This window comes from Chanodichthys erythropterus, chromosome 24 (genome assembly GCF_024489055.1).
Source record: "Chanodichthys erythropterus isolate Z2021 chromosome 24, ASM2448905v1, whole genome shotgun sequence".
Classification (NCBI taxonomy): domain Eukaryota; kingdom Metazoa; phylum Chordata; class Actinopteri; order Cypriniformes; family Xenocyprididae; genus Chanodichthys; species Chanodichthys erythropterus.
The window spans coordinates 4,544,267-4,570,974 of NC_090244.1; the positions used below are offsets into that span (position 1 = coordinate 4,544,267).

A 26,708-nucleotide genomic window follows, 5' to 3' on the forward strand; every position below is an offset into this window, starting at 1 on the left:
TGGTCTCTTAATTTTTTCCAGAGCTGTAAATTGTTGAATAAAGTTGTTATTTTTGTTTTGTTTTTCTGCACAAAAAGTATTCTTGTCTCTTCATAATATTGAGGTTGAACCACTGCAGTCACATGTTTTAACGACGTCTTTAGTACCTTTCTGGGCCTTTAAAAGTGTAATGTCGTTGTGTGGTTCAGAAACCTCTCGGATTTCATCAAAAATATCTTATTTTGTGTAATACGGGTTTGGAAAGACATGATGGTGAGTATTAAATGACAGAAATTTCATTTTTGGGTGAACTAACGCTTTAGGATCAACCTCCTGACATCTCCTTTCGTACACCACACCAAAATCACCTTGCCCAAGCTGATCACCAATAGTAACTGAAGATGTCTATTAAAAGATAAAATATGTTATTTCAAACTGTGGGAACAGTGTTTTGTGTTGTGACATGCGGTATATCTAAAAAAGTATCTAGAAATGTTTTTTGTTTGACTCAAAAGTCTGAACTCTATGGCGCTTCTGCACTTAATTAATATTCATGAGTCAAACCTCCGCCTCAATTTAAATAGCGCGACGCGTCTTCAAACAGCTCAGATTTTAACGGTCTTCTGACTGATGCTCTTTCAACGACTAACAGAAATCATCCCCTCTCTTCACCAAACGAGTTAGAAACTCTCAGAAACATTGAATTACCAGTTAAAAGAGTCGGTCTGAAAAGATTTAAGGCAGATTTAAAAGCTGTAGGTAACTTTTGAAGTCTTACCATCTTGTCATTTCGGCGTTAAAATGGTGAAGTACGGACTTTTGTCTCAGAGAAATGAGCCAGGTATGAATTAACCTGTTTACTTTTACTGTTACCTGTTTTCTAACTTAAAACATTTGTAATAGTTTGTCGGGAGGGCTTTATCTCAGTAATACTATAATGCAGGTAGATTTTAACCGAAAGGATGTTCGAAGAAGAGTGTTTTCATGTTATATGGGGCAAATTGTCACACGTCCCGTTCTCTGTTTTTTCTTAAACTCAAACATTTTAATTATATGTAGACGTTCTTGTTTTTATGATAAAATGAGCCTTCTGCTGTATTTGTGATGTTGTTGTTGGTTTGTGTGACTCAGTGCCTCTGAAGAGCATCTCAGTGGAGGTTCGGGTTCAGGATCATGTAGCCACAGTCTCCTCCACTCTGCAGTATGTGAATGAGGAAGAGCGCCCCCTGGAGGCCTTGTTCGTCTTCCCTCTGCCTGCTGATGCTGCTGTCTGCCACTTCAGTGCCAAGATCGGAGAGCAGGAGATTGTGGCAGAGGTGCAAGAAAGAGAAACCGTGAGTCCAAATATAAGTCTGCTGGAAGCTTATTTGCATATGTTTTTACTGTGCACCACGTAACAAAATTGTGTCTCACAGGCAAGGGATCGTTATGATGACGCTGTGAGTTCGGGTCAGCAGGCGTTTCTGTTGGAAGAGAGCGAAGAGAGTCCTGATGTGTTCAGACTGAGTGTCGGGTGTCTGTCGCCGGGTCAGAACGCTGCCGTCACCATCATCTACGTCACCGAGCTCGCTGTGCAGGCCGACCACTCGCTGCGCTTCTGTCTGCCGGCTGTACTCAACCCCCGATACACACCAGCAGGTACTACAGCAGCTGCTGACACACACTTTATTAGTGGAGAGAAGCTGATTCTAACACACTCTGTGTGTGTGTGTGTGTGTGTGTGTGTGTGTCAGGTTCAGCTGCTGGTATAGTCTCAGAGATTTCATCAGGATGTGGATCTGTTCCCTACACGCTGACTCTCAGTGTCCATGTGAGCTCTCCAAAGCCCATCTCCAAACTAGAGTCCAACTGCACTCTGATTCTAGTGTTCCTCCACTCTGATCACACTCAGGCGACGGTACTGTGTGTCTTCATTAGGGTGGTCCTCAAGATAACGCCAAAACTAAAAAGGGGACTTTCTTTGGGTGCTTTTTGATCAAATGTTTCACCTTGCAAAGAAAATTATTGGCACCAAATATTTGGCAAATCTGACTTTATTAACCACTGCCACATGAGGGTTGAACATTGTGTTGTTCAAATATAGACGCTCCGTGCACATGAACCGTGACTGTTCACGAGTGCTGCAAATATTAAACCAAAAAAATAGTCAAAGCTGTTTAACATAAAGGGTTGGAGACACCTGGGCCATAACAGTTTCAAGTTCCAAGTGGTCAAGAGGTCTCGACACCAGCAATCCATAATATCCAAAATGAGAACAGTGGAATAGTGCAACAGTGAAAGCAACAAGTAAACAAGTAGTGTTAATCCTGCTCATTTGCTGGGTCTGCTTCATACACACACATTTGATTTGGCCCAAGTTTTACATCACATTTAATTTCACATTAGCATGATATGCAAAAGCACTTTAGAAAATCTTAACTCTATATTTGAGGACCACCCAAGTCTTCATGTGTTTATCTGGATGTGTGAGCACAGCAGTTTGATGCATGTGTTTTTATGTGTGTAGGTGAATCTGAGTCCTGGTCACATGTTCGATAAGGAATTTGAGCTGTTTGTGTACTATCAGGATACCCATCAGCCCTCTGCTATAGTGGAGGCAGGAGTGACCACTGCCCCATCAGGTATGACCTGGACTGAACAGTGACCAACCATTGGTCTAAGATCCAGAAGTATTTTTTCCACTCATTTCCCATAGGCATTTAAAAAAGAATCCATCCAGCTCCAGTGAATCACATAACATTTGACTTAAAGCAAAAAGTACACTGCTCAAAAAAATTAAAGGAACACTTTGAAAACACATCAGATCTCAATGGGGAAAAATATAATGCTCCATATCTATACTAATATGGACTGAGTAATGTGGTAGGAAGGAAAAGATGCCACATCGTGTGATGGAAATGAAAATGATCAACCTACAGATTGAATTCAAAGACACCCCAAAAATCAAAGTGAAAAAATGACGCAGTAGGCTAGTCAGTTTTGTTGAAATTGGAGGCCATTCAATGGTATCAATTCCTTCATCCTCCAGGAACTGCTTGCATACTGTCGCCACATGAGGCCGGCATTGTCATGCACCAGGAGGAACCCAGGACCCACTGCACCAGCATAGGGTCTGAAAATGGGTCCAAGGATTTCATCCCGATACCTAATGGCAGTCAGGGTGCCATTGTCTAGCCTGTAGAGGTCTGTGCGTCCCTCCATGGATATGCCTCTCCAGACCATCACTGACCCACCACCAAACCGGTCATGCTGAACGATGTTACAGGCAGCATAACGTTCTCCACAGCTTCTCCAGACCCTTTCATGTCTGTCACATGTGCTCAGGGTGAACCTGCTCTCATCTGTGTAAAGCACAGGGCGCCAGTGGTGGATCTGCCAATTCTGGTGTTCAATGGCAAATGCCAATTTGAGCACCACAGTGCCGGGCAGTGAGCACAGGGCCCACTAGAGGGCGTCAGGCCCTCAGGCCACCCTCATGAAGTCTGTTTCTGATTGTTTGGTCAGAGATATTCACACCAGAGGCCTGCTGGAGGTCATTTTGTAGGGCTCTGGCAGTGTTCATCCTGTTCCTCCTTGCACAAAGGAGCAGATACCGGTCCTGCTGATGGGTTAAGGACCTTCTACAGCCCTGTCCAGCTCTCCTAGAGTAACTGCCTGTCTCCTGAAATCTCCTCCATGCTCTTGAGACTGCAGTTGAAACTGATTAACAACCCCCTCTGCTACTTAACTGACCAGATCAATATCCCAAGACTTTTACTGATTTGATGCTATTCTCTTAAAAAGTGTTACTTTAGTTTTTTTGAGCAGTGTATTTCAAAATGGGAAAAGTTAAAAAGACTGTGTACTTAATGTCATTTATGACACAATGAGCTGTTCATGAAGCAATGACAGTACAAAATAAAAATATTGATTTATGTTATGGATGATAAGTATAAAAATGCTGTATATTAAGGATGTGTGTTCCATTGTTGTGCTTGTTGAATGCAGTTCATGAACCCTTTTTTAATGAAGTGGAAATAAGTTCTTGAAATATCTTCGTCAGAAGCATACACCGATAAGACATAACATTATGACCACTGGCAGGTGAAGTGAATAACCCTGATCATCTCTTCATCACGGCACCTGTTAGTGGTGGGATATATTAGGCAGCAAGTGAACATTTTGTCCTCAAAGTTGATGTTTTATAAGCAGGAAAAATATGCAAGCGTAAGGATTTGAGCGAGTTTGACAAGGGCCAAATTGTGATGGCTAGACGACTGGATCAGAGCATCTCCAAAACTGCAGCTCTTGTGGGGTGTTCCCGGTCTGCAGTGGTCAGGATCTATCAAAAGTGCTCCAAGGAAGGAACAGTGGTGAACCGGAGACAGGGTCATGGGCGGCCAAGGGTCAGTAATGCCCATGAGGAGCGAAGGCTGGCCCGTGTGGTCCAATCCAACAGACGAGCTACTGTAGCTCAGATTGCTAAAGAAGTTAATGCTGGTTCTGATAGAAAGGTGTCAGAATACACAGTGCATCAGTTTGTTGTGTATGGAGCTTAATAGCCGCAGACCAGTTAGGGTGACCATGCTGACCCCTGTCCACCGCTGAAAGAGCCGACCGTGAAGCATCAGAACTGGACCATGGAGCAATGGAAGAAGGTGGCCTGGTCTGATGAATCATGTTTTCTTTTACATCACGTGGATGGCTGGGTGCATATGCGTCTCTTACCTGGGGAGCACATGGCACCAGTATGCACTATGGGAAGAAGGCAAGCCGGCGTAGGCAGTTTGATGCTTTGGGCAATGTTCAGCTGGGAAACCTTGGGTCCTGCCATCCATGTGGATGTTACTTTGACAAGTACCACCTACCTAAGCATTGTTGCCTTTAATGGAAACAGTATTCCCTGGTGTCTGTGGCCTCTTTCAGTAGGATAACGCTCCTGCCTTAAAGCAAATGGTTCAGGAATGGTTTGAGGAGCACAACAACGAGTTTGAGGTGTTGACTTGGCCCCCAAATTCTTCAGATCTCAATCCAATGGAGCATCTGTGGGATGTGCTGAACAAACAAGTCTGATCCATGGAGGCCCTACCTCGCCACTTACAGGACTTAAAGGATCTGCTACTAACATCTTGGTGCAGATACCACAGCACACCTTCAGGGGTCTAGAGGAGTCCATGCCTCGACAGGTCAGGGCTGTTTTGGCAGCAAAATGAGGACATACACAATATAGGAAGGTGGTCATAATGGTATGCCTGATCGGTGTATACTATTGCTTAAGAATCTCAGAGCTCATGGTTGGTCTGTTTTGAATGGTTTTAATGTCATCGATATTACTTTATGCCCCTTCTATAAGGACAGAAAGTGTAATGACACAATAAAAATGTTTTACGTGTTAAAGTAAATTCAATGTGGATTATAACTTACACTCAATGCAACCCCTGTAAATCATTTCTTTCTGTTTTAGGCTCTCTGATGAGGGACCCAGTGGTCATGATAAGTTTGTACCCAGAGTTCCCAGAGGAAGTGATGTCATCGCTGGCAACTCAAGGGGAGTTTATTTTTGTGATTGACAGGTCAGGCAGTATGGACAACATGATGCATCGTGGTAAAGGAGCACAGACGCGCATGGAAAGTGCAAAGGTAAGATTTAAAATGTGCCTTTGGGTCGGTTGACACGTATTCTGATGAGACACACTTGAATACCTGTCCATGTCTCTCTATAGGACACTCTGCTGTTACTGTTGAAGAGTCTGCCCATGGGATGCTACTTCAACATCTATGGATTTGGCTCTCGTTTTGAGTCCTTCTACCCGTTAGTAACTAGATCTTCATTCATAGATATTCAGTTTTGAAATGTGTGAGAGGAACAATATCAATGTGTTTTTCATTGCAGTCAGAGTGTAGAGTACAATCAGGACACAATGGATCAGGCTCTGAAGAGAGTGAAGGAAATGCGAGCAGACTTGTGCGGCACAGAGATTTTACAGCCTCTAAAACACATCTACAGTCGGCCCTGTTACCGTGACCACCCCAGAGAGGTACAACAACACCTCAACATGCATCTACTGTACTTGTTGCCTGCAGTATCAGGTGGGTTCGCTGACTGATTTGCAAAAAATATATCATACTGTTGTATAAGACCTGGGTAGGTAACATCAAAGATAATTGATAATTAGTATACAGTTGGGGTTAGCGGTATTGTTCTGTTCTGGGCAAGTTCAGCGATTAAATCTTAGAGACACATTCGGGGATGGATGGAGCATTGAAATATTAGCCAGATTCGACGAAAATGCTTTGCCATCTAATTAGTTATTAATTTCAGAAAACAAAATGTAGCAGTGAAAATGGCCAACACCTCTGACTGATGTGAGCAGAGGATCTTTTGACAGAGCTAACGGTAGTATAAACAAGACTTAAAGGGGTACTTCACCCCTGGAAAGATGAATGTTTATTTAAAATTGGTCATTTATGTAGTAGAAATGTGAAATTATTTTTGAATTTGGAGCTTTCTAGACTGAGAAAAGGCAGAAAATGTATTTTTGACTAATGTGGATGAAAGACAACAACTCCCAGAATGCACTTGTTTTGCTGCCCTTGCGAGGCCACGCCCAAACCACGCCTATCGGTTACAGGCGGCATTCAGGAAAATTCAAACAAATAAATCGTGAGTTAGTTCATACATTTACAGCGAAATGGTGCTAAATTGCTTTGTACCTGGATGTACACCCAAAACCAGGAAAGGACAAGTAAGTTTCCATCATTTTCCGATTAAGTTAAAGATTTGGAGCGATGTAAACAGTGGCTGCGGGCCATCAAACACCCGAGGTTTGGAGATGACACCGTTATAGAAAACCTAAAAAAACGCAGAATATGTAGTCTCCATTTTTTAAGCACGAGGACTACGAACCAAATATCTTTGCAATGAAGAGAACCATTCTGAAGGACACCGCGATACCATCTATATTCACTTTCCCAGAGGACGAACAGCCTGGCCTGATCTATGTCCGTGAGTAACCTCAAACGCGCATATGTATGGGCGTGGTGAAAAAATGCGGAACTACTTGCTATTACTGGCTGTAGTTTTAAGCCTCTGGACAAAAAAGCCTCCAATGACGCAAAATGACGATTTTTGCGTCATCGGAGGCTTTTTTACAGAATAAAAATGCATAAATCTCTCATCTCGGGCTGATATGAAGGGGGAAAGCACGCTAATTCGGAAATACTAGTGGTATTCTACTAATACAAAGCTTAATGCTAAATCCTGAAGTAACCCTTTAAGAATAAGATGTTTTTTCTCTCTTCAGCTGTTCATCTTCACTGATGGAGAGGTGTGTAACACTAAAGAGGTGCTGGACCTGGTGAAACGTCATGCTCACTCTCACAGGTAAAGGTCTGCTGGGTTTGATCTTCCCATCATTCATATCTTCATCACTTACACTAACAGAGTTTATTGTGTGTTCAGGTGTTTCTCATTCGGGATTGGTGAGGGTGCAAGTACTGCCCTCATCACAGGAATGGCCAGGGAGGGATCTGGTCACGCTCAGTTCATCACAGGCACAGACCGCATGCAGCCCAAAGTAAAGCTCTCCACTGGATTTCACAGGCACAAATGTTTCCTAGTCACATGTCTCAATGGTTTCTCTTTCTCTTCAAACTATATCAGGTGATGCAGTCCCTCAGGTTTGCGCTGCAGCCCGCTGTGGTTAATATCTCTGTGGATTGGACCCTTCCAGATGGCATTACTGTTGACACACTGTCTCCACACTTCAGTGTGCTCTTCCAGGGTCAAAGGTCACTCATTTATGCCCACCTTAAAGGGGAGGTGAGATGATGTAGCATGTGTTTCTTTAATGCCATTGAACCTATTATGCTCAAAGTGAGATAATCTCTCCAAAAGAAAACACCTGCCTGAAATACCTCATTTGTAGTCCTATCATTATTTCTGTGATTTCAGCAAGTGATACATTTGCATAATACGTGCTTATTGTGAAGCGTCCTGCTGAAGTCTTTGCAAAGGTGATTTGGGTAAATTGCCACCCTTCGCCTTGATTGGACCCGGTCTTAAACTGGTACGGCAAAACAAACGACGTAATTGCAATATGTTTACAGATACTAATGAAGCCTCGGAAGCTGAAATCAGCCAGTTATAGTAAAAGGGCGTTACGTTTCTGACACATGCTCTAAGCGGTAGACCAATCACAACAGACTGGGCTAGATGACCAATCATGTGGGTTTTAAAGCAACAGGAAGTAAAACAGAGAGTGAAACAGGTGCTTTAAATCATTCATAGGGTCCTGAAACCCTAAACTAAATTTTCTGAGATTTTAACAGAGGTATGTGTGTTGAACATCATTGAATACAATGTTAGCATCTGTCAGATTTAATTGTAGAGGGAAAGTGGTTAATTTTGAGATTTTTTTTCTGCTATTTCCGTCTTTCGGGTTTAAAATCTACACCGTGTCCACGTCACAGGCTGAACACTTTGATGATGCGTCAGTGTTTTATAATTATTAATGAGACTGAATTTTCTTATCCTATGAGAAGACACCGTCTCTTAATTATTCAGGACACCATGTGATTCTTTCAAATGACAGACATGTAAAACTTTTAGATCGCGCAGTAGATGAGAGAGGCGTTCATTGGTCTTAAATGTTTGTTTTTGTGGTGTAAAAGTTCAGGTGTGTTGCATGCCATTCCGCGCGATGCTGCCAGGGCAAGACTGCCTGCGGGCGGTTGGTTGGCCATCAACTATCGACACATCGAAACTGTTTGTGTTTAGCAAGCATTTTTCTCGAGAGAGCTACGAGAACAGAAGAAAGGTGGACTTCGGCCTTATTCATCCTCTGACAGGCGCTTCAAACAGTGAGATTGCATACAATAAGCTAGAGATGCATTAATGGGTCAAAAACAAGTGTTTGTTTTTGCTTTGTAAGTTTCTGCGTCGCACAAGTTCTCTTCAATATCTTTGTCTTTGACACAAACGTGATTCATCCACACTGTGAGTGTAACTGCTCTTTATACGGCTCTTTAACCGATCAAACGACTTATAAAATGCTGCAAAATAAGTTATCAAAGATGTAACATCGTGTTCGTATTCAGTGCAGAGAACAAAATGTGAATGGCTGAATTACCAATTATAATTAAATTATAGCAAATACCTTGTGTATATTATGTAATATTCATGAGTTTGTTTCCTCATAAAATCTTTAAGCTAATAAGGTTGAGCGTATTTGGCAACTCGAAAGCGTATTTCAACTCGAGCTTGGATATACCCCCCAGGGACTACTAGTGCATGGAAGAGGAGTACGATAGATGAGATGCCTAATTTATGTGGTGGGAGTTGGGGAGGTGGAGGGATTTCGAAACAACTAATGCCAGAGCAGTGCGAGTAGCTGCTTATATGCCCTGGATGTAATTGAAAGATTAGGGTTCCCTCCTCTTGAGATTATGTTTGAGTTTCACTAATTGAAAGTTTAGATGGGTTCACTCCTCCGGACTGGACTGGAGTATGGTCTCAACAACCTCAGTTGAGAGACCGGAATCTATGAGCTGTGCCCCCTCAGAGGCCACACCCACAGCATCCATGACTCCGGGTGGGGGTGCAGTATCAGACCGCCCGCCTGAGAGAGAAGGTCCTTCCTGATCGGAATCTCCATCGGAGACCCGTCAAGAAGGGATATCAGGTCAGAAAACCATACTCGGGCTGGCCAGAACGGGGCTACTTATAGTAAGACGGGCCTCGTCCCGGCGTACTCTCTCCAGAACTCCCAGGAGCAGCACAATCGGGGGAAATGCGTACAGCGGTAACCTCGGCCATGACTGTACCATAGCATCCAGCCCAAGAGGTACTGGGTTTGTCATTGAGAACTACAGTGGACAGTGAGTCGTCTCTCGAGATGCAAACAGATCCACTTGGGCTTTGCCGTGGTTCTCCCATAAGAGTGTCACCACCTCTGGATGAAGTCTCCATTCCCTGGGCCTCGGCCCCTGCCTCGACAGGATGTCTGCTCCCACATTCAGGTACCCTGGGATGTAAACTGCTCTGAGGGAGAGCAGTTTCCCTTGGGACCACAAGAGAATCTGATTCGCCAACTTGTAAAGTGGGCGTGACCTCAGACCCCCTTGATGATTTATATATGAGATCACAGATGTGTTGTCTGACCGAACTAACACATGTCGATCTCTGAGGTCTGGGAGGAAGTATTTTAAGGCTAGATATGGCACATAAATTGCTTAAATACCTAAGCAATTTATATGCCATGAGAGATGATGGTCCTGCCACAGACCCTGAGTCGAGCGACCACTCATGATCGCCCCCCAGCCTGTGAGGGATGCATCCGTCATTAGAGTAACTCGATGACTGATGACACCCAACACCTGTCCTTGGGACAGAAACCAAGGTTTCTTCTATATGTCCAGAGCACGTAAGCATTGCCGCGTGACTTTGATCATATGAAAAAGATTCCCTCTCGGTGAGAACCCCTTGGTTTTTAGCCACCACTACAGTGGTCTCATGTTCAGTAGGCCAAAAGGTATCACATTGGACGCTGATGCCATAAGACCTAACAGTTTCTGGAACTGTTTGACAGTGAGTGACTGGCCTAGCTTTATGTGCGAGACACTCGACAGGATTGATGTCATGCGTGCTGGAGACAGATGGGCCCGCATGATCACCGAATCCCATACCACGCCTAGATAAGTGGTTCTCTCAGCTGGAGAAAGCACACCTTTCTTCGCGTTTAGTCTCAACCCCAAAATCTCGATGTTGAACCGCCATTCGCTCTGATTGAGCCAGAATCAACCAATCGTCTATGTAGTTGAGTATGCGGATGACCTGCATACGCAAGGGCGCCAGCGCCGCATCTACACATTTCGTGAAGGTTCGGGGTGACAATGCTAGGCCGAAGGGAAGAACCCTGTATTGGTATGCTTCGCCCCCGAAAGCAAACCTCAGGAACTTCCTGTGTTGTGGAAGGATTAATATATGAAAGTATGCGTCCTTCAGATCTATCGTGACAAACCAGTCCTCGGATCTGGCCAGAAGGATTCAGTGGGGCATCCAAGAGAAAGGACTTATCTCTGTCCTTAATGTCGGACAGATTCAGCCATAGGTGACACTCCGTGGCCACTAGGGCTACCATAGAGCGGCCGATAGACTTGGCCTTCTCCTTAGTGGCACGGAGGGCTAAATCTGCCGACTGACGGAGCTCTTGGATGAACTCCGCCCCCACTTCATCACTGTTACCCAAATCCTTCAGCAGGTCAGCTTGGTATGCTTGGATGATGGCCATAGTATGCAAGCATGCCGCCGCCTGACCCGCTGCCAAGTGCGCTTTGCCCACTAACGCTGAGGTAGTTTTCAGTGGTTTAGTGGGCAATGTTGGGACTTTAAGGAACGACGCCGCCTGCGAAGAGAGATGGCTCGCAAGCGTCTCTTCCGCTCTTGGCATCGCCCCATACCCGTGTTTCCTCATACCGACCACGTTGCTGTATGTGGAGGTTTGAGGGGTGTAAACACGGGATGAAACCGGTCTCTTCCACTATCTCGACACCTCGGTGTGGAGATCGGGAAAAAACAGTAGCGCCCGATGTGGAGGCTGAGCAGACCTTGATGGTAAAAAGCGTTCATCAAGCTTACTGCGGGTTTGCTGCTCTTGCTTCTCGGCTTGCTCCAGTAAGCACCTCCATGAGCTCCTCGCTCGCGGCAGAGGGAAGTGGCGAGTCTTCGGTCTCTCCCGTTGTCACATTAACAACGCCTAACTCCTCGGAACTAGACGCCATTAATGTGACGGTGTCAACTATAGCGGAAGAAACCGCAACGCATGCTTCCTGCCTCCGAATTGACACCACGGATGCAGCAGGTGGGGGCAGGTGTCTCTAGCCCCTCTGCTACATCCATCTGCGAGCCCCGTTTTGTTTGCCTTGGGTTTTGCTATTTCTTGTTGTTAGGCTAAAGACTTTTACATTGTAGGTAATTTGTTATCTTTTTAAATTCCTTATTCCATTGTCTTTTCACTCTTTTATAGAGTTCAGGAGGCTCTGAGGGAACAGTGACAGTCAAATACAGTCTTAAAGATCAACCAGTAACAAACCAGCTCCACTTCTGCCTCAAACCAACTGAGGAAACAGGGTAACACACACACAAACACACATAGAAACACACTGAACTGTAGTGACATGAGCATTTTTTAAAGTAACATACAGCATTCCTGTTGCTTAAACAGCAGAGCATGGTGCTAGCAATGCCTAGGTCGTGGGTTTGATTCTCAGAGAATCCAAGAACTGATAAAAATGTATGCAATGCAAGTTGCTTTGGATAAATGTGTCTGCCTATCTGCTTATCTTATGCATACATTTAAATGTAAAGTAAAGTAACAATACATCTCAGTAAACAGTTTTAACAGTTTTCATCCATGTTGCCCAGGTTGGCCGTCCACCGGCTGGCGGCTCGGACCCTGATCCGTGCTCTGGAGCAGGAGGAAAGGTCAGGTGATAGAGTTGTGTTTGGCATCAGGAGCAATATAATGGATAAAATGAAGAGCAGGATAGTGGAGCTCAGTGTTCAGGCAGGAGTGAGCAGTGTTCATACAGCCTTCATTGCCGTTAATAAAGACAGCAGACAGACTGTGAAAGGACCCCTGCTGCAGAGAAGAGTGCCCACACAAGGTTAGTGCAAGGATTGTGTTTGTTTGTGTATTTTGTAGGAGTGTGTGTATGTGTGTGCTGGATATTTGTGTCCTTTTATTTAAAATGTTCTTGTCATATAACATTTTACATTTGGTGTATTCATTTAATCAAAATGAAATGCTGTTTTAGGGTCACACTGGCAGATTTCACAGGGATTTAGTTTTCAGACCGGACCAAGTGTTCTGACACAAGGTTAGTGTTCATGTTGTTTGTGAATCACTTTTACTGTTACTTGACTATTTACTACAATACATTTGATGTGTTCATCTCATTGGGATCTGAAATCAAGGATGCCAGTATTTGGCGGTGACTTTTGCATGGCAAGCAGAATCACTCACTCATTAAGAAATTCAATTGTTTTTTAGGGTTTGCTTTGGGAGGTTCACCTGGTAAGATAAATAATATAGATTCTTCTTTTTCAATCTCTCATGCTTTGATTTTGTCTGTATATAAATTTGTTATATTGTATTTAACGAAATATCTCTCTTTTTTTGTTCTTATTTTTACTGACCACTTGTCTTTAAGTGTCTTGTCTTTAAGTTTAATTTTGTTCACTTGAGTACTTACAATATCCCAAATGTTTCCAACTCTTTGTAAATCGTGAGAAAATTGCAATTTTAACCAAGGCTCTGGGATGTGTGAGGAGTCGCCTGTCAATTGCGTCGTACCTGCATTACCCTCGGTTTCCGGTTTATTTTGTAGGAACCATGGAAACACCAAAGACACTTTAATATATTAAACATTTTAATAGACAAGGGAAAAATTGTTTTGATATATTTATAGACAAGAAAACACATTTTTATTATGTTGCTTAACACGTTTAGTCTTTTTTTTTCAATTTACCATGCTTTACCATGCCTCAGAGAAAAGTTTTGTCAAATAACTAGCATAGCATAATCACATGCAGCTTTATTTTTATTAATAGTAATACATAATTTTCTCCATCATACAATACGTTTTAAAATTAATTGCATGCATTTATCAACAATTGTTTTTTAGGGTTTTCTTTGGGAGGTTCACCTGGTAAGATAAATAATATAGATTCTTCTTTTTCAATCTCTCATGCTTTGATTTTGTCTGTATAGATGTGTGTGTTTCTGTGTTTGCTTGACTACATGAATTTCAGTTTACTACATTTGAGGTGTTGACCTCATTAAGATGAAGGTGAAATGTACTTTTTTTCTGTTTTAAGGAGGATGTGGTAAATAGTTATTTTCATTCTGTTGTGTGTGCCCATGTGAATGTATGTGTGGTGTTTGCTAAACATCCTGCTAACACATCCACTGCAGTAATGTTCAGCAGAAGCTTGTCTTGTTTGTTAGTTCTTTTGTATGTGTCAGTTCTTGGCTGTTTCTCCAGATCTGAATCTGTTCTGACCTTTGTTTTTCTCTCTCTGTAGCTGCACAATCTGCTCAGCCAATGGCCTTTGGAAGCTTTATGTCATCGCCAGGTAAATGCACCTCAATGTATGTTTTATTACAAAATTGGTACATTTAAATGTTCATGTGCAAGCCTCACCAAACCACACTTACCAAAATTTCAGAATGAGTAGGAGCCATTCATATAGAAAGTGCTTTTTTTGTGTTCAAAGACCACTACACTGACTGTAATGGAACAGAAAGTAGGGGTCTTGAGACGCATTTTGAATGAATCGCCTCTGACAAAGTGAATCAAACACATACAGCATAAAACAGGGTTGCCCAAAGTCCGGCCTGCGGGACAATTATGGCTCAGGGATGACTTTCAAATGGCACACAGCTTGTCTACTAAAGGAATAGTTCACCCAAAAATGAAAATTATCCCATAATTTGCTCACCTCCAAGCCATCCTAGGTGTATATGACTTTATTCTTTAGCCGAACACAGTCGGAGTTATATTGGCTATTCCCAGCTTTGTAATGGCACTGAATAGTGCTCAAGTTTTTTGAAGCTCCAAAAAGCACATCCATCCATCATAAAAGTAATCCATATGACTCAGGTGGGTTAATAAATGCCTTTTGAAGCAAAGCGATGGGTTTTTGTGAGAAAAATATCCATATTTAAAATAAACACTTTCACGAGAGAATTGAGTTATACAGATGCTGGTCATATAATTAGAATATCATCAAAAAGTTGATTTATTTCACTAATTCCATTCAAAAGTGAAACTTGTATATTATATTCATTTATTACACACAGACTGATATATTTCAAATGTTTATTTCTTTTAATTTTGATGATTATAACTGACAACTAAGGAAAATCCCAAATTCAGTATCTCAGAAAATTACAATATTGTGAAAAGGTTCAATATTGAAGACACCTGGTGCCACACTCTAATCAGCTAATTAGAGCTAATCAGCTAATCAGTGCTTCAAGAACCACTACGCACAGACGTATGTAAGACATGGGTTTCAGCTGTCGCATTACTTGTGTCAAGCCACTCTTGAACAACAGACAGAAAATCTATGGGGTATTGTGAAGAGGAAGATGCGATATGCCCGACTCAACAATGCAGAAGAGCTGAAGGCCACTATCAGAGCAACCTGGGCTCTCATAACACCTGAGCAGTGCCACAGACTGATCAACTCTATGCCACGCCGCATTGCTACGGTAATTCAGGCAAAAGGAGCCCCAACTAAGTATTGAGTGCTGTACATGCTCATACTTTTCATGTTCATACTTTTCAGTTGGCCAAGATTTCTAAAAATCCTTTCTTTGTATTGGTCTTAAGTAATATTCTAATTTTCTGAAATACTGAATTTGAGATTTTCCTTAGTTGTCAGTTATAATCATCAAAATAAAAAGAAATAAACTTTTGAAATATATTAGTGTGTGTGTAATGAATGAATATAATATACAAGTTTCACTTTTGGAATGGAATTAGTGAAATAAATAAACTTTTTGATGATATTCTAATTATATGACCAGCACCTGAACACCTAGGATGGCTTGAGTGTGAGTAAATTATGGGATAATCGCCCATTTCAGGGTGAAATATTCCTTTAAAGTCCCTGTAAAGTCATTTTAAAGTATGTGTTCTGAGTTTGTCACACCACAGAAAAATGTGTTATTAACCACTCAGCCAAATTTGAATGATTAAAAAAATCTGCAAGTAAATGAAATAAGTTATCAAAATCTCGAAAAAATAGGCAACGCTCTCTGCTCTCAAACGCTGGGGGCATGTCCGCTGTCTGCGCTGAAACCACACCCACATGCATATACTGATGCATATAAAAATAATCATTTAGAGGGTTGCAAATTTTAGTAGAGTTACTGTGGACTACCTACTAATTATTACATAAGCAAACTCGGCAACTTACACTCATTGGTGGGCACGTACTGCCGACTGTTGTCGAGTCGACAAATGACGGTGCTGCGAGACGGGAGGATGAAGGCCGGGACGGGAGAGACTCTGTCCGGCCCCATATATCATCGGTTATCGGTGGGATGGTAGGAAGGCCGAGGCGGGAGGGGGGCCAAGGTCTGTTCAGTTATATTCACCAAAAACAGCGGATTATCTGTGAATCCCAGCTGATGAAAGTTTGTAAAACTATCCATTGTAGAACGATCACTTTAGAATCCTTCATATCATCGTTTTAGGAAATTTAAATAAGGAGACCGAGCATATTGTATATTATAACAACTCTAACTTCACAATTAAGCATTACACAATTCACAGTCTTTGTAATGTGTTTCATTTATAAAGTGTCTAGAAAGAATTCTCAGAATTGACTTTACAGGGACTTTAAAATATATTATATGTGGCCGCCACACATAATTTACAAATCATGCAGTTTCTAAGGAAAATCATGTGTTTGCTTCACTGCATGAATTTCTAATGAATTTCGGTTTACTACATTTGAGGTGCTGACTTCATTAAGATTTTTTTTTCTGTTTTAGGAAGGATGTGGTAATAGTTATTTTCATTCTGTTGCATGTTCCCATGTGAATGTATGTGTGGTGTTTGCTAAACATCCTGCTAACACATCCACTGCAGTAATGTTCAATGGAAAAAACATTCCAAAACTTTTCTTGTTAGTTCTTTTGGATGTGTCTGTTCTTGGCTGTTTGTCCAGATCTGAATCTGTTCTGACTTTTGTTTTTTTTCTCTCTTTAGCCACACAGTCTGCTTTTGGAAGCTTTAATTCATCACTGTTTGGATGCAGTTCGATGTCAGTACAAGGTAAATTTACCTCAATGTAATATTACTTTTCTGAAAGAGTGAAGTATGAAATGTTTGAAGCAATGATTGTTTTTAATGCATCAATTTAGATTAGTTACAAAAATAATGATGAGTAGAAGAATATGCTTCTCCTTCTAAGATTTTTTAGAAGTTTGTTTTGGTCTATGTAAGTGGGTTTGTATTTGTTTTTATATTCTGTATATATGAACCGGTGTGGTGGAGGGATGAGGAAAGGACTCTGATGCAGAGAAGCATAAGGGCTTTATTGATGTCAAAGACTCAATTTATTTAAAAATGAAGAAAAAAGGCAAAACAAACCAAAACAAATGGCTCCTGCATCAGTATCACACGCATACGTCGTGCTGCTCACGTCAACAGCATCGGTCAATACTGAGCTGGTGTTATGACGTAGAACATGGAAGTGCTGCACTGCATTCACTACATCAACAGTGTAGGAGACTATATTTTAGCAGATCTGTATTTTATACAGTGAACACTATAGTGTTAATTTACATTAATTTACTTTTCTGTACCTGAATACTACTGTTGGACCTTACTTTATTTGTTAACATTGTTATATTTTATCTATCTATGCTTGTATTTGTTCATTTTACTGACTGACTTGTCTTTAATAATGTTTGAACTTTATTAGTTAGGCTAGTAGTTCCCATTCAGTCGGTCACGTTCGACGTACGTCGGACAGACCGACGAATAGGAATCTCGCTAGAGAGGCCAATCTACTTCGAGTGTAACTAAACGAGCCAATGCACATTGGCATGCAATCATATGCATCAGCTGCTCGCCTCGCAGCGCGGGTATATAATGAGCAGCAGGTGCGTTGCATCTTCAGCTTTTCGCTTCGGAGCCGAACGGTGTTTGTTCCTGTTCTCTGCAAGCGAGTGTCTGCTAGAAGACGAGTCAAGCTTTTTGGTTGAACTTCTCTTTTTTTCCGAGTGCGGGCGAACAGCACAGCAGCGGGGTCGAAGTCCTCTCTTTTTCTGTTTTTGTTTCGTTTGCCGTTTTTGAGCAAATAGCTGTTTGACAGCGTCAGAAGGCTGTTCTCACGGCCGGTACGGTGCGCTTTTGAGCGCTGAAAAGCCGTTTTTACGGCTGGTAAGAGTGAGCGCCTTCAAAGAGCGAGAGAGAGCACACGACAGGCTGCACACAATCCCTGTCTGTGTTGCGGTGGCCGTTCCCCTGCGTGCTTCAGCACTTCTAAAAGAGTAAAGTCCCTGAAAGAGCTTACACAAGTAGATTTGCGTCTTTTTAAAGATGACATCCTACTTGTGTTTCTGGATGCGGTCGTTCCTGTCCTCACTGACGGCCACGATCACCGTTTCACATGTCTGGGCGCGTGCTGAAATGATGTTCGTGGGTGTTCATGTTTTCATACGAGAACATGATCACGTCGACACGCCGGTCGTGACTCTTCTTTCTCCGGGAAGCTTGAGTTCCCTCTGTTGTTGGCCAGCTGCCGCTTGTGTGTAAAAGCACAGCCGCGGGTCTGCCCGACACTCTGGGAGACCGTGGAGATCAACGAGAGCAAACCTCTCGCTCCTCTGCGTGTCGTGTGCCGTCGAGCTGCCGGGCTGCAGCGCGGGTTGTCACGGCAACCCAGCGCTCGCTCGGCGCTCTAGATGCGCGGTTCCCTTGCGTAATCTCCATTGTAGCGCCCTCTCTGGTGCACCAGAAGAGGTCTACTTTGCTGATATGGCTTGGGTGACATGAGGTTGAGGGGTTCCTTTGGGGAACCAACCCCCTAGGGCCCCTCCCTCTCTAGCGCATTACAAGCTGTGCAGTTTCTGGATTGGATTGCTGGTCCTTCTCATAGGGGAACCTAGCACTTCATTCAGAGCTCCAGCTGAGTGACAGACGTCGATTGCAGCATCGGAGAGAGTGCTGTTATGCTCTGGAAATGAGGGTGACGCTGCCCACTGTAATGGTGTGTGCTTATGCTGACTCAGATTCGGAGTTTACAGCCATGCTTTCCTGGGTCTTCCAGATGTGCATGGAAAACTTGGCAGTATGGGGGTATATTGGTGCCATAAATATGGAATGCCAAAGGTGCCAAAATCTGCATAAGTTTTTCCTCTCTCACTACCCTCTTGGATGGGGTGGCTGTACACAGACCACACCCACCCTGCATGTGAGGCCAAGGCACTCTTTTTGCATGAGGGTAGTTCTGTGCTGGGGTTGAGCTGCGCTTGTTGACTAACCGTGATCAAAGTCACAGTGCAGGCCCTCAGCCAGACGATGTCCACCTCAGTGGTCCAGAAGTGCCCCCTGGCTTACCTTGTGAGGTGTGAGAGGTTGTCAAGCTAAATGCTTTCTCAATGCTCCCATCTTACGAGGTGGCCTTTTCGGTGACACTGTCGAGGACTGAGCCCAGCGGTTCTCCTCAGTTAGTAGCGGATCGGGGAGCTTCCCATGACAAACCATTGAGTTCCTCTTGGGCCGCCCCTCAGTCTGCTCGTCGCCAAGGGTGTCGTCCCCTGCAGGAAACTCTGGCCCAGCAGGCTCTGCTGTGTCCATTGCGGGGAGATGACGCCTCCCGTCTCTGCAGTTGTTTAAGTGGTTGGTGAGAATCACCCCTGAGACGGGCGACCCAGAGATGGGTGGGGCTGCTCTTTCACCCCTGGAGGAGGGCTGGGTGGTAAATCCTTTTATTAGGTTTGTTTCTGTTCCGCCACTGACCCAAGAGGCAGCGGTACCCAAATTTAAAAGAGCAGTTCCTCCATTTCCAGGTCTGAAGAGGGTTTGGAGAGCAGTGGGAGGAGAAAAACCTCACCACTCTCATCCCCCTCTTCTGTCGCCAGCGGACAGCAGCAAGTAGCGGGCAGCCAAAGCCTCGACTGCTCCCTCTGTCCATCCGTGGAGCCAGGTAAGTGTTGCCTAGCACACTGTGACGCCGGTTCGGGCCGCCTTACAAAGAGAGCCCCCCGAGCCGCGTCCCTGTGTTCCACCTCGCTGCCCTGCTGCGGGTACACCGGTGGTCCCTTTGGTCCCGCTTGTACGGTCTCTGCGAGCCTGGTTAGCGCTCCCCAGTCCGTCTCGCTGGCTCCTTCGGACCATCAGGTTCGGCTTGCGATTCAGTTCGCCTGGCATCCCCCCCAAGTTCAGGGACGTCCTCTTCACTACAGTGAAAGATGCCGATGCCCCTGTCCTGCGTGCGGAGATCGCAGTCCTACTGGCGAAGGACGCAATAGAGCCGGTCCCTCCAGCTGATTTGAGGTCGCGGTTCTACAGCCCCTACTTCATTGTACCCAAGAAAAGCGGCGGGTTACGACCGATCTTGGACCTGCGAGTTTTGAATCGGAGCCTCTACAAGCTACCGTTCAAAATGCTCACGCAGAAACGCATTTTCGAGTGCATCCGTCCCCGAGATTGGTTTGCAGCGATCGACCTGAAGGACGCGTACTTCCATGTTTCGATTCTTCCGCGACACAGGCCATTCCTGAGATTCGCGTCGAAGGTCGAGCATATCAGTACAGAGTCCTACCCTTCAGGCTGGCCCTGTCTCCCCGCGTCTTCACGAAAGTCATGGAGGGAGCCCTTGTTCCCATGAGAGAACAGGGTGTTCGCATTCTCAACTATCTAGACGACTGGCTCATTCTAGCACAGTCTCGGGATCAGTTGTGCGAACACAGGGACTTGGTGCTCAGTCACCTCAGCCAGTTGGGGCTTCGGGTCAACTGGGAAAAGAGCAAACTCGCCCCAGTGCAGAGGATCTCTTTTCTCGGTATGGAGTTGGATTCGGTCGCACAGATAGCACGCCTCACAGAGGAACGTGCTCGGTCGGTGTTGAACTGCCTGAATACGTTCAACGGCAGGACAGCGGTCCCACTGAAGTTCTTTCAGAGGCTCCTGGGGCATATGGTGGCTGCAGCGGCTGTAACACCGCTCGGTCTGCTTCATATGACACCGCTTCAGCACTGGCTTCACGGCCGAGTTCCGAGATGGGCGTGGCAGCGCGGCACGTTCCGGGTGCCAGTCACTCAGGAGTGCCGCCACACCTTCAGTCCGTGGTCGGACACTTTGTTTTTCCGGGCAGGTGTGCCCCTAGAACAAGTGTCCCGGCATGCTGTGGTTTTCACAGATGCTTCTGCCACCGGCTGGGGTGCCACGTACAACGGGCATGCAGTCTCAGGGGTTTGGACGGGACCCCATCTGCATTGGCACATCAATTGCCTCGAGTTGCTGGCAGTACACCTTGCTCTGAGCCGCCTCAAAGGCCTGCTTCGGGGCAAGCATGTACTGGTCCGTACGGACAACACTGCGACCGTTGCGTACATCAACCGTCAAGGTGGTCTACGCTCCCGTCGCATGTCGCAACTCGCCCCCCATCTCCTCCTGTGGAGTCGGAAGCATCTGAGGTCGCTTCGCGCCATTCATGTTCCCGGTGTGCTCAACCGTGTGGCCGACGAGCTATCACGAGCTGCGCTGCCAGGAGAGTGGCGACTCCACCCCCAGGTGGTTCAGCTGATCTGGAGAGAATTCGGAGAGGCTCAGGTAGACCTGTTTGCCTCACCAGAAACCTCCCACTGCCAGTTGTTTTACTCTCTGACCGAGGGGACACTCGGGACGGATGCACTGGCTCACAGCTGGCCCCAGGGCCTGCGCAAATATGTGTTTCCCCCAGTGAGCCTACTTGCACAGACCCTGTGCAAAGTCAGGGAGGACGAGGAGCAGGTCTTGTTAGTTGCGCCTTACTGGCCCAACCGGACCTGGTTCCCAGAAGCCTCACTCCTCGCGACAGCCCCTCCCTGGCCCATCCCTCTGAGGAAAGACCTTCTTTCTCAGAGACGGGGCACTCTTTGGCACCCGCGTCCAGACCTCTGGAAACTCCATGTCTGGTCCCTTGGACGGGACGCGGAGGTTCTAGGTGACTTACCCCCTGAGGTACTTAACACCATCACTTCGGCATGTGCACTGTCTACGAGATGTGCTTACGCCTCGAAGTGGAACCTGTTCGTCGAGTGGTGCTCTTCTCGCCAGAAAGACCCCCGAAGATGCTCGATCAGAGTCGTGCTTTCCTTCTTGCAGCAAGGGTTTGAGCATAGGCTGTCCCCCTCCACCCTCAAAGTCCATACTGCTGCTATATCCGCTTACCATGACCACATAGATGGCAAATCTGTTGGTCAGCACGACCTGGTCATCAGGTTCCTTAGGGGGGCAAGACGGTTAAATCCTCCTCGTCCCCCCTCCATACCCTCTTGGGACCTCACTCTGGTGCTGAGAGCACTTCAGATTGCTCCCTTTGAGCCTTTGCTGTCAGCAGACTTAAAGATTCTGTCTATGAAGACTTTGCTGCTGGTGGCATTGGCCTCCGTCAAGAGGGTAGGGGACCTGCAGTCATTTTCGGTCGACGAATCATGCCTGGAGTTCGGGCCGGGTGATAGCCACATGGTACTAAGACCCCGGCCTGGCTATGTGTCCAAGGTTCCTACCACTCCCTTCAGGGACCAGGTGGTGAGCCTGCAAGCGCTGCCCTCGGAGGAGGCAGACCCAGCCCTGGCTTTACTCTGTCCAGTTTGCGCTTTGCGACTGTACATAGACAGAACCCAAAGCCTCAGGACCTCAGACCAGCTCTTTGTCTGTTATGGAGGCCAGCAGAAGGGAAAGGCTGTCTCCAAGCAGAGGATGGCCCACTGGATAGTGGATGCCATCGCCCTGGCTTACCAAGCTCAGGGCGTGCCCTGCCCGCTCAGGTTGCATGCTCACTCCACGAGAGGTGTCGCATCCTCCTGGGCGCTGGCTCGTGGCGCCTCGCTGACAGACATTTGTAGAGCTGCGGGCTGGGCGACACTTAACACGTTCGCTAGATACTATAGCCTTTGTGTCGAGCCGGTCTCCTCCCGTGTTCTCGCCACAGGTCAGAGGCACGGAGAGGCCCCGGCTTAGTGTCGGCTTGCTGCGCTACATGCGCTTCTTTTCTCCAGAGAGTCCCTACAAGGCAGACCCTGTCGAGTCCTCCGATATCCCTTCGGCAGCCGATGTGGCGGAGCGTCTGGCGCCAGGCCTATACTCCGTTGTATCCTTGAGAACCGGGTTTAGGCTGGGTTCCATATGTGTGACCCTACGGGGATCCCATATGGTTGGTTCCACGGTTGCTCCTAAACGAAGCCCGTGTCTTTCCCTCTGGGAGAACCTACCCTTCATCGGGTTGGAGTCACCCCAGCTCTTCCATATGTAGCACAGCCCTACAGGGTTAGTCCATATGTACTTCTCCACATAACTCCTTCGGGGAAGGATGTGGCTTCCGCAGCGTTCCTTTTCCAGCGAAAGGGTACGCTTTCCCAGGCTTATCCAATAGTCTCACTGAATGGGTTTTGGGGAACAGCAGTGATAGACTCTCTCTGCGTTAGCCCTGTCCCACCATCCTCAGGCAAGGGGGTTCAGGTGGCTTACAACAGAGCGCTGGAAGGGGGCAGCTCCTGTGGCGCTTTGGTAGGGATTCCTATTCGTCGGTCTGTCCGACGTACGTCGAACGTGACCGACTGAATGGGAACGTCTCGGTTACAAAGGTAACCCTCGTTCCCTGAAGGAGGGAACGGAGACGTACGTCCCGTCGCCACAGTCGCTGTACCCCGCTGATGCTGCTGCCTATCCGGTTCGGGCTCCTCAGCGAAAACCTGAAGATGCAACGCACCTGCTGCTCATTATATACCCGCGCTGCGAGGCGAGCAGCTGATGCATATGATTGCATGCCAATGTGCATTGGCTCGTTTAGTTACACTCGAAGTAGATTGGCCTCTCTAGCGAGATTCCTATTCGTCGGTCTGTCCGACGTACGTCTCCGTTCCCTCCTTCAGGGAAAGAGGGTTACCTTTGTAACCGAGACGTTTTTGCTGTGGTAATCAAGTACTTAAAGTGTTCTTTAAGTAATAAATGGAAAGCAAATTACACCCCCCACCAAAACAATGATCTGATCCGTGACTCAAAAATCGTAATATAATCCGAACTGTTAGTTTTGTGATTTGTTGCAACACTAATTTGCTTAAAATTAGTAATCAATTGACAACCCTGTTTTTGTGTGTGTGTATGATAGTGTTCTTCTCTCAGTCAAATTTACCATCTTAAATCGATGTCTATGTGTGTTCAGCTGCTCCTGATCCCCCAAAGGACCCGTTACTCCAGCTGGTTTCTCTCCAGAAGGCGTCAGGCTGCTGGGAGCTGGACGCCACACTGGCTGATGTGTTTGGGAAGACGGAGGATGAGCTGACCAATCAGAAACCAGCACAGGTGAGAGATGTGATGAAATAATAAGACAGCGATGATTGTGTCCAGTGTCCAGTAACAAATGCAGTGGATGATGGTTTGTACACAGGTGGATGGGTCAGTATGGGCCACTCTCCTGGCTCTGATCTGGTTATACGGCTGTAAAATAGAGCAGCAGGTCGAGTGGCAGTTTGTGGCCATGAAGGCAGCGTCATGGATCGGCTCTCAGAAAGGTGGGATCTCCATTCCAGAACACATTCATTCAGATATCTTCAGTTCTGTGACACACACTGATGATTTGAGTGTGTGTGTGTTTCAGTGGGCGATCTGTCTCAGTGTGTGTGTGTGGGTAATGTCCTGCTCGGATGTCATGTGACCCAAGAGACTCTGGGAATCTGAAGATATCTGGGAATCTTTAAATCTCTCATGATAATGTTTTTGCTGTTTTGAAATTGAAAATAATTTGAATCAGATTAATCATTAATCTTTTCTTGTTTTTTTTTTATTTACTAACGCTGTTGAACGAGTCCTGTTGAACGATACTTTCACACAGCAACAGAATCATGTTCATGTGCTAAAAATGATTATGTTCAAACACAAACATGAATGTTGAACAAGAGCAGCAACATAATGAAAGACTACGATTAAAGTACAAAAATATTTAAATACTCTGTCACTCTTTTTCAAAAACCACCATAAAATAGTCTGTACATCTTCTGAAGCCATATAATACCTTACCATGATTAAATGATGTCCTTTCACTTCAACATGTTTCATTTAGAGAAAATTAAAATAGACTACAGCTGTAGTTGACATAATCAGGACTAATCAATAATGTGAAATATTTTACATCTTTGTCTTGCCATCTATTAAAGGTTTTACTATATAAACAGATTTAAAGGAATACAACTTTGTTATCATGTTCCCTCCATTCCTCAATGGTCCGTGAGTGAGCAGCATCTGGTGGTTCCTTCAGAATGAGGTACAAAGTCAAAAGGCACTTCCTGTAAATCGATTCTATTAAAACACTTACCTGCATTTTCACTTCTAGATTTGGGTTAAAGCATCTGATAAATGACAAAATGTAAACATTAATTTCAAAGGCAACATTTTTAAATTTCAGATTTGCTTTTACTGGCTGGATGGACACCCAGAAGCTCTGACACCAGGGACAAGGAACTCCAGCTGTGGCAGGAACCTCTGAGATATGACAGGAAGCTCTGGGATCAAGCTGGCATTAAATGGAGCCTGGAGACCAGGACATATCAGGCTCTGGTGGATGACTTCTGGCATTTGAACCTTTGAGACATCCATGACAAGAACCTCTAGGACCATGCAGCCATGATGGGAACCAGGGGGGCTAGATCAGAAACTGGGAATGAGATGGCCTTGGGTGCTTGTTCAAGGTGAGACCATTATAGGAACCTCTGAGGTGAAGGAAATGACAGCAATCTTTGCTGGCATAGAGGAGGCAGAAACAGAGACATAAACCTCTGGGCCGAGAATCATTAACCGACTGTGAGGCGGTAATGACGGGAACTTCTGGGACAGGGTGGACCTGACAGAAACCTCTGAGCCTTGATGGAGATAACTGGGGGTTTTAATAAATGCATTAAATGATGTAATGATGAATCTGAAATGTATTTAGGCTAGTGTTGTTGTCTTGTTCTACTACACTTTGGAAAAAAGTCATGCCCTGAAGTTAAAATTAACCACAAAAAGTCCCACTGAAAGAACTTTAATGATTCTTCAAAAAACAGATTAAAGGAGTAGTTCACTTTCAAATAAACTTTTCCTGATCATTTACTCCCCTCATGTCATCCAAGATGTTCATGTCCTTCTTTCTTCAGCACTTAGAAATCCTGGAATGTTTTCATCAAAAACTTTAATTTCTTTTCGACTGAAGAAAGAAAGACATGAACATCTTGGATGACATGGGGGTGAGCAAATTATCAGGAAATTTGTATTTAAAAGTTTACTAATCCTTTAAAATCATTCGCCTAACTGAGATAAATCACAAAACCAAAAGGGACTTTGTTCAGACCCAGAGGTTTTTTCACTCCATCTTACACAATCTTGTCTTTCAGTCTTCCTATGCAAGTAAATATTACAATTGCAATATAATTCTCATTTAATCTCCCCCTCCCCCCCTTACAGCGACTGTAAATAGGTCAGCAGCACAAACCCACACAGTATAATGTCATTTCCTCTAAGTGAGCGTGAGAACGTTGAACTGTGGTCTCAGATAAATTACCCAGGTATGGCTCACCTACAGGATGCTTACCACATTTTTCCATCTTAAAAACATATTATATGCTCTCAGTGACAAATGCAGAAAAGTTAGTTCATGACCACAAGGCTAGATTATGGTAATGCTTTACTGGGTGGTTCCCCTGCACGCTTGATAAACAAACCCCAGCTGGTCCAAAACGCAGCAGCTAGAGTTCAGGAAGTATGACCATATTAGACTGAATTCTGGTTGCATCATTTAATCGTTATTTTGCTGTTATCACTGTAAAGCTGCTTTGAAACAATCTGTGTTGTATAAAGCGCTATATAAATAAAAGGTGACTTGACTTTAATCTTTGTCCTTGCTGTTTATATTACATATTAAGCTTTTTTCCTTCTTTTTAAGGGTATATACTCAATTGTACTCTTTGTTTATATCATAAGCACTGTTT

At 44.9% G+C, this 26,708-nt stretch overlaps 2 protein-coding genes across 3 annotated transcripts; both read left to right on the forward strand.

The window, feature by feature from the left end:
- The first annotated feature begins 624 nt into the window (after window positions 1-624).
- LOC137015499 (von Willebrand factor A domain-containing protein 5A-like) lies at window positions 625-13,412 on the forward strand. The gene is made up of 15 exons (XM_067380500.1): window positions 625-820; window positions 1,111-1,313; window positions 1,395-1,617; window positions 1,713-1,876; window positions 2,486-2,600; window positions 5,423-5,598; window positions 5,682-5,770; window positions 5,852-5,996; window positions 7,263-7,342; window positions 7,421-7,535; window positions 7,622-7,780; window positions 11,985-12,088; window positions 12,383-12,624; window positions 12,775-12,837; window positions 13,011-13,412. The coding sequence occupies exons 1-15, from the start codon at window positions 781-783 to the stop codon at window positions 13,202-13,204; spliced, it is 2,112 nt and encodes a 703-aa protein (XP_067236601.1). The 5' UTR covers window positions 625-780; the 3' UTR covers window positions 13,205-13,412.
- A 185-nt stretch (window positions 13,413-13,597) lies between these two features.
- Window positions 13,598-26,440, forward strand: LOC137015500 (von Willebrand factor A domain-containing protein 5A-like). 2 transcript variants are annotated; one of them, XM_067380502.1, is made up of 6 exons: window positions 13,949-14,095; window positions 16,744-16,809; window positions 23,912-24,051; window positions 24,137-24,260; window positions 24,347-25,009; window positions 25,151-26,440. In XM_067380502.1, exons 1-5 carry the CDS (start codon window positions 14,065-14,067, stop codon window positions 24,424-24,426), a joined length of 441 nt encoding a protein of 146 aa, XP_067236603.1. In that variant the 5' UTR covers window positions 13,949-14,064; the 3' UTR covers window positions 24,427-25,009; window positions 25,151-26,440. The 2 variants fall into 2 exon arrangements, with proteins under 2 accessions (XP_067236602.1, XP_067236603.1); XM_067380501.1 differs by lacking the exon at window positions 25,151-26,440 and adding an exon at window positions 13,598-13,668 and having other exon boundaries at window positions 14,045-14,095; window positions 24,137-24,412.
- Window positions 26,441-26,708: the final 268 nt, after the last annotated feature.

What these genes read in the sequence shown, in the direction of transcription:
- LOC137015499 (XM_067380500.1), top strand. Translation starts at nt 781, where the DNA reads ATGGTGAAGTACGGACTTTTGTCTCAGAGAAATGAGCCAG. An exon ending in CTGATCACACTCAGGCGACG is followed by an intron (nt 1,877 to 2,485) that starts GTACTGTGTGTC and finishes TTATGTGTGTAG; the next exon opens with GTGAATCTGAGTCCTGGTCA. An exon ending in ACCAAGTGTTCTGACACAAG is followed by an intron (nt 12,838 to 13,010) that starts GTTAGTGTTCAT and finishes ATTGTTTTTTAG; the next exon opens with GGTTTGCTTTGGGAGGTTCA.
- LOC137015500 (XM_067380501.1), top strand. Translation starts at nt 14,065, where the DNA reads ATGGCCTTTGGAAGCTTTATGTCATCGCCAG. An exon ending in AAGCTTTATGTCATCGCCAG is followed by an intron (nt 14,096 to 16,743) that starts GTAAATGCACCT and finishes TTCTCTCTTTAG; the next exon opens with CCACACAGTCTGCTTTTGGA. An exon ending in CAGTTCGATGTCAGTACAAG is followed by an intron (nt 16,810 to 23,911) that starts GTAAATTTACCT and finishes ATGTGTGTTCAG; the next exon opens with CTGCTCCTGATCCCCCAAAG.